The sequence below is a fragment of the Melanotaenia boesemani genome, chromosome 21 (assembly GCF_017639745.1).
Source record: "Melanotaenia boesemani isolate fMelBoe1 chromosome 21, fMelBoe1.pri, whole genome shotgun sequence".
NCBI classification, from domain to species: domain Eukaryota; kingdom Metazoa; phylum Chordata; class Actinopteri; order Atheriniformes; family Melanotaeniidae; genus Melanotaenia; species Melanotaenia boesemani.
In genome coordinates, this window is record NC_055702.1 from 24568007 (window position 1) to 24574988 (window position 6982).

At 43.6% G+C, this 6982-nt stretch overlaps 1 protein-coding gene across 1 annotated transcript; it reads right to left on the reverse strand.

The window, feature by feature from the left end:
• Positions 1–4178: 4178 nt before the first annotated feature.
• wfikkn2b (WAP, follistatin/kazal, immunoglobulin, kunitz and netrin domain containing 2b) lies at positions 4179–6982 on the reverse strand. Its single transcript, XM_041973167.1, has 2 exons — positions 6620–6982; positions 4179–5723 (listed from the first exon to the last, which is right to left on the reverse strand). The coding sequence occupies exons 1-2, from the start codon at positions 6803–6805 to the stop codon at positions 4179–4181; spliced, it is 1731 nt and encodes a 576-aa protein (XP_041829101.1). The 5' UTR covers positions 6806–6982.

Genomic DNA, 6982 nt, shown 5'->3' on the forward strand with positions numbered 1-6982 from the left:
TCCCCGGCCACATTCACCAGCTCATCCAGAGGGATCCCCAGGCCAGCCGAGAGATGTAGTCCATCCAGCGCATCCTAGGTCTTCCCCGGGGCCTCTTTCCGGTGGGACGTGCCCGGAACACCTCACCAGGGAGGCGTCCAGGAGGCATCCTAACCAGATGCCCGAGCCACCTCATCTGGCTCCTCTCGATGTGGAGGAGCAGCTGCTCTACTCTGAGCCCCTCCGGGATCACCGAGCTTCTCACCTTATCTCTAAGGGAGAGCCTAGCCACCCTGCGGAGAAAACTCATTTCTGAACACAGCCCATTCGGACTCAATGTCCCCCGCCTCACCCGGGACATGGTTGAAGCTCTGCCGGAGATGGGAGTTGAAACTCTTTCTGACAGGGGACTCCGCCAGACGTTCCCAGCAGACCCTCACAACACACTTGGGTCTGCCAGGCCTGACCGGCATCCTCCCCCACCATCTGAGCCAACTCACCACCAGGTGGTGATCAGTTGACAGCTCCACCCCTCTCTTCCCCCGAGTGTCGAGAACATGCGTCCGCAAGTCCGACGACACGACGACAAAGTCGATCATCGAACTGCGGCCTAGAGTGTCCTGGTGCCAAGTGCACATGTGGACACTCTTATGTCTGAACAGGTGTTCCTTATGGACAGTCCATGATGAGCACAGAAGTCCAACAACAAAACACCACTCGGATTTAGATTAGGGGGGCCGTTCCTCCCAATCACGCCCCTCCAGGTCTCACTGTCATTACCACGTGAGCATTGAAGTCCCCCAGCAGAACGAGAGCGTTACCGGAAGGAGTGCTCTCCAACACCTCCTCCAAGGACTCCAAAAGGGTGGGTACTCTGAACTGCTATTTGGTGCATAAGCACAAACAACAGTCAGGACCCGTCCCCCCACCCGAAGGCGGAGGGAGGCTACCCTTTCGTCCACCGGGGTAAACCCCAACGTACAGGCGCCAAGTCGGGGGGCAATGAGCATGCCCACACCTACTCGGCGAGCAGCAGCAGCAGCTTTTTCTGAAATTATTTAATCACTATTTTTTATATCATTATCTCAAGTTCAGAAGGTAATTATTTGCGATCTCAAGATGAATCTCATTTTCTTGCAATTACTTAAGTTTTCTTATTAACTAAAGTCATATGTCTTTTTTCAAGTTAACATACTGTAACTAGTTCCCGGCTCTGTTTTTTTTTTTTTTTGTGATCAGAAGATGATTAAGGTGAGCTCGAAAATAGGCACCAATTTGTCACAATTGGTCAGTATCTTTTTTAAGTTAAAAAATACAAAAACATATTTTAGTTTTATCATAGTTTTTGAAAATAATGTAAATATTATTTAGAGGTAACAAATCTTGGCTACTCTCCACTTCTGTATTTTTCAGTCAGTTCTAGTGATTAAACTATTTTCCACTTCAGGCAGCATGAAGCTAGCTCACTGTGTGCAGCTCAGTCAGTTACATGATTAAACATGATTAATTACAGTGCAGGAAGCCTTAGTTGTGTCCTCAGATATTTTCCGGGGAGCTGTCCTGTAACATCCCAATTATAAATGTCATAGAACTAAGATACCTGTAGCTAAAAGGGATCCTACAAATTGTTCATAAAGACTCAGGAGAGAAACAACCTGTTTGGTAAAGCAACCAAACATAGCAAAGAAGTAACTTTTTAAAGTAAAGCAACAACCATGACAGCAATAATGAGGGTAGATGCTAGACCTTGGAAACATATATTTATTTACTTCTGTAAAACCTGAAATTGACAAAGAAAATCTGAGCCATAGAGGACGTTCACATTTACAGGTTTAATCTAAACTACGGAGCAACTTAATGGGATAAAAACACTCCCTAGAAATGTTATTTGGTGAATCATTTTGCTGATTACATCAGATATCTATGAGGGCCACTGAGCTCTGGTCAATACTTTACATTACATTTACATTTTTCTGAGATTTCTCATTTTCTTCTACTTTTTATATAGTCCATAAATAGAACATATTAATATCTAATAATGTATTCTATACAATAAATTCAACTATTAAGGGGTGTAATTTCACTGCCATTATAAACTCAGGTTTATTACTTTTTTTCTCATTTGCAGTTTCTTCTTCAGTTTTTAAAACTTTAAAAACTTCGCAACCTAAAGGGTTAAAGATAGTCACAGTTCAAATAAACCCTTTTTTAATCTACAGAAGCTGCTGTGTTTGAAAATATGGAAGTAGAATATTTAATTTTGAGTCTAGAGGCTAACTTGATGATTGACAATTCAGTTATATTCAGTTTAGTTTTATTAGAGTTTTCTCAAATCACTTTTACAGACAGCATGATTCAATCCAATTCTCTGTAGTCCAGTCATATATAATAACTATATATTAAATATTATGTTAAAACAAATCCATTATGTGATCCACATTAGACCAATATAAAATTATATTGATTATATAAAATAACTGTGTTCATATAAACCAATTCATAAAAATAATTAGCTAAGAAAACCAACAAATTGTACTGAATTTCATTCGATTCTCCATCCTGACCATGCACACGCCAACAGTGGACAAATTTATCAGTCATCTAAAACATGGCAACTCAAGGTTGAGTTGAGCTGCAGGCGTCTCTGTAGCCTCACACCATCCTTTCATTATCCCAACCTGACTGTTTACTGAATATTAGATCTCTCTTGTCCAAGTCTTTATTAGTCAGTGACTCTGTTGGTGATCATCATATTGATTTGTTTTGTCTTTTGGATATATGACTGCAGCAGGAAGATCCTGTTAGTGTTAATGAGCCAACTTCCCCTTACTGCGATAGGTACTTATATTGTGAAAATTATTTTTCTACAAGAAGTGTGCTAGCAGGTTGTTTCCAAATGCACGTGGAGCATTTTCCATTTGATATGTGCTGAATTAGTAAACATATCTGTGATGCAAGCTATAGTCAAAGGAACAGAAAAGTCATTTTTATAATGTTTTAATTTATTTGTCTGGAAGATATGACACAGTTTCAAGAATGATCTAACTGCAAACACTGATGTCTGCGATTTGATCCAAGGTGCTGCAGATCTAATATTTCTCTGCTCCAGAGCCTGAACAGCTGCTGAAGTGCAGGTCTGAGCTCCCTGGTGGGTTTGCCAGTAAAGGAACGAGTACATGGGCTGCTGTCCTGCCTCCATCGTCACTCTGGATGGGAGAAACAGAATCTCATCTGGGAAGTAGAACACCCTCGTCGTAGCCCACCAAGGCCTGTTCCTAGTAACCCAGAGAAGCCTGTTGGCATGGCTTGAAACACATAACTCTTGTATGGGAGTGGATTTGAAGTTTACAGCTTGGGCTCCTTACCCAATTAGGCTGGCTCATGGAGGCAAAGCAAAATAGGATGAAGTTTTTACAATGCCATGGGGGTCTTTAGAATGGATGGATCCGTTTTGAAGTGTTCAGGGATAGCGTGGGGAGAAGAGTGGAATGGTAATGCAATATTCCCAAGTCTCTTTTATCACAGCCTGTCAGAGGAGCCACACACCGACCTCCAACAGATACAACATACCACTCTGTCTAAGGAGCTTCATAAAATATCAGTCTACCATTTAATCACAATATTATTTATACCTAGGAAGATACCAGCAAAGAAAAAGAAAATTAAAAAGAGGAAAATGTTTATTCTCTTTAGACAAAATAGTACAAAATTCCTCTCAAATTCAGTGAAAAATAATGATAAAGTATACGTAAATAAATAGCAAAGAAACAAGGGAAAATATGATTTTAAAAAAGATAACTGGTGTGTTTAAAAAATATATTACATCTCATTCATCTAGATGCAAATCAAACTCGTAATGGTGGTTTTACAAAGTTAAAACTGGTGCCAAGCTGAAACACAAAGAGAAGACCATTGAAATATGTACAAAGTCTGCAGGCTGGAGGTTGGAGAGACAACAGAGTCAAAGAAATTAAGGTAAAACACAAGAATCATGTGTTCACATGTAAATTCAATAAGCAACATCAATGGTCGTAGCATAATAAAGAAAAAACTAAACCACAAAAAAGTCAGATGATTTCTCATCAAGAACATCTAAACAATGAAGACTTTCTTTAAACGATCACCGCAGCGAACGTTCACATTTCCTGTTGCAGTTTTGTCAGGTAACAAGATTTTACGTACACACGGGACATCAGATCCTACTGAGGACTGTTGGTGATAGCTTTGAGAATGTCACAAGGGTTCTTTGAGACCACCTCTTTTAGCTTCCGAACCCGACGAGGAGTGGAGGCGCCTATGTAGTTCTCGGGCTGCAGGACGGCCATGCCATCGTTGGCGTTGCCCATGATGATGATCTGACCTTCTGCAGCTGCAGCCGTGATGTTCGGGCAGGGGCAGTTCCAGTCCATGTTGAGAAAAGTGACCTCGAGGGGCTCCTTGCCAAAGAAGCGCAGACCCATCTTCTCATCTTTAAAGATGTCCTCCACAACCACAAGAGCATGACCCGAGTTCTTCTCCTGCGTGAGCTCCGACATGCGACCCATGATGACAAAGTCGCTCTGACAGAAGCTCGTCACCATCTTGCCTTTGGGCTTGCAGGCCTTGCAGTGGTGTTTCTTTTGGAAGGGGCACATCTCTTCACAGGCTTCTTTAGATTCAAAGTTGTTGTCGTTTCCCTCACAGCCTCCATAAATGAAGGGCTGACACTCCCGCAGGGTGCTGCTGTACGCCCACCGCGGCTCATACGCCTTGCAGGGGCCCTGCAGGCTGGGAAACCCGCAGGGACTTGACAGCTCTGGACCGCAGCACTGCATGCAGTCCTCGTAGGTCTCGAACATCTTCCTCTGCTGCTGGCTGTTGTTGCCGTGGCAATGTGTGAAGGAGAAGCAGTTGTTGATTTTAGGTTCATAGTACCAGCTGACTTTTTCCAGCTCGCTCCCACAGTCCTCTGGACTATCAAAGGGTTTTATGCACTCTTCAGGCAAGCAGCGGGTCAGGTTCTTGGGCCCAGTACTGAGGACCTTTGTGGGCAGCACAGTGAGTGGGTGGTAGGCCTGCACCGACCCGGACGGGTTCTGAGCCGTGCACATGTAGATGCCTGAATCTTGTGGCTGGGCATTGTAGATGACCAGCTGACCGATGTTAGTGACCACCATGTTACCCTGGACATGATTGGGCCTCATGACTGTCATCTCCACCCCGTCTGGAAGCTGCTTCTCCCACGTGATCTGAGGCTGGGGTCGCCCCGTGACGTCACACAAGAAGCTGGCTGTGTCGCCCACGTTGACAGTCTGGGAGGCAGGGCTGCTGACCACCATTGGCGGCTGAGACTCGGTTGGAGGAGGGATGGTGGCCTGGAGGGGAGTGGTGGTGGGGCGAAGAGTGGTTGCCTGGGGAAGCGAGGGGCTGGTGTTAGGCCAGGTGAGGTGGAAGCGGCAGGTGACGACTGAGAGGGTGATGCCCTTAGAGCACGCCTCCGCATCCATGTAGCACTTGTTGTAGTAAGTCATGCCATCTGAGGCACAGGTGAAGTGAGGCTCCCTCTCACAGCGGTCCCGGCATTTACACACTGGGTGGCCGTCCCAGATCTCACACTCAGACCCCTGCTGGGTGCACATAAAACTGGCACAGGTTGCTTCCTTTGGCATTCCCATGGGACCTTTGTTTCCGTCCATGAAACGTGCTGCCACGCAGCTACGATTCCCACACACGTTCTGACAACACTTCTCATGGGACTCACACTCCTGCAAGACACGCAGAAATAAATCACAGGATCACATGAGGGAGCTTTTTACACAGTGAGGGCATAAAAAAAATTCAGCACAAATGAGGATGGGTGTATCATGGGTGTATTAGATATTGTTTTAAACATTGTAATACCACTGTGTTAATCCAAAACATACTGTTTGTTTTCACTTCTGAGAGTTTTAGACACCCAAAATTACACGTGAAAACCAGTCACATTACTTAGAAGTATTACTCATGTATTAATCATGGTATTTTATTAGATGTCATGATGATGATGCTTCTAGTGATGATGATGTGTTTTAATATTTCGCTATGCAGTTTATTTGCCCTACATTCTTCTATGTCCATTTAAAAATAATATATTTTTACCTTATTTTTATTTGATTTACTCATTTTTTATTATACTTTTATACTTATTTATTTCAAGTATTTATTTTCTTGAGTGTTAAAAGTTATATTTTGTGGCTGGTTTGTAAACTTCCCGGAAGGGAAAGAAATGCCTGGAAAACATCTGTAGATCACCTAAAGGGTAAACTATTCATTACAATATACCCCACAGAGTTATACACAACCGTTCCTGAGAAATTATCTACAATATAAGCAATTGCACTCGGGGTGATAGCCATGTAGTTTTAAGGGTTAATGCGCACTGTACAATAGTGTGATTTTCCTTTTAAGGGACAAAAAGTATCGGCATCTGTATTGGTACTGATATCAGAATCGGCATTGGTATCAATGAAACATTACCATAACCTAACCATAGAAAGGAAAATAATGTAGGGATCTGTCGCACAAAAAACACCCAATCTGAAAATGAGTTTTAAGACTGAAGTGGCTCAAACAGATAAAATTAGAATTAAAGGTAAATAGATAACTAAAATCTTGACATTACCTGATCAGATTCACATTCTCGCGTGCAGGTGCTCATTGCGTCCACCCACAAGTTGGGGTTCATGTCATTGGGGCAGATGCCCGCGTGTGAGTAGGTGACATGGCGCAAAACTGCCACACTGAGCTCCATCAACACTGACGCGCACGCCAGAATCCAGATCCACCGTGGAAACAGCATCCACTGCATCTCCGGAGCGGAGCGCAAATCAACAAGTGGTGAAGGTACAGAAACCTGTCGCTGCGCCTGCGATCCGCCACTGACTGATTTTCACTTGTTTGAAAATGAAAGTTGGTGGGAAAACAACTTAAAAGCGCATCGCACGTGCCCGAATCTGCGAGCCAACTTGGTGTGTATCAGCTGATA

What these genes read in the sequence shown, in the direction of transcription:
- wfikkn2b (XM_041973167.1), bottom strand. Translation starts at nt 6,805, where the DNA reads ATGCAGTGGATGCTGTTTCCACGGTGGATCTGGATTCTGGCGTGCGCG. An exon ending in GAGAATGTGAATCTGATCAG is followed by an intron (nt 5,724 to 6,619) that starts GTAATGTCAAGA and finishes CGTGTCTTGCAG; the next exon opens with GAGTGTGAGTCCCATGAGAA.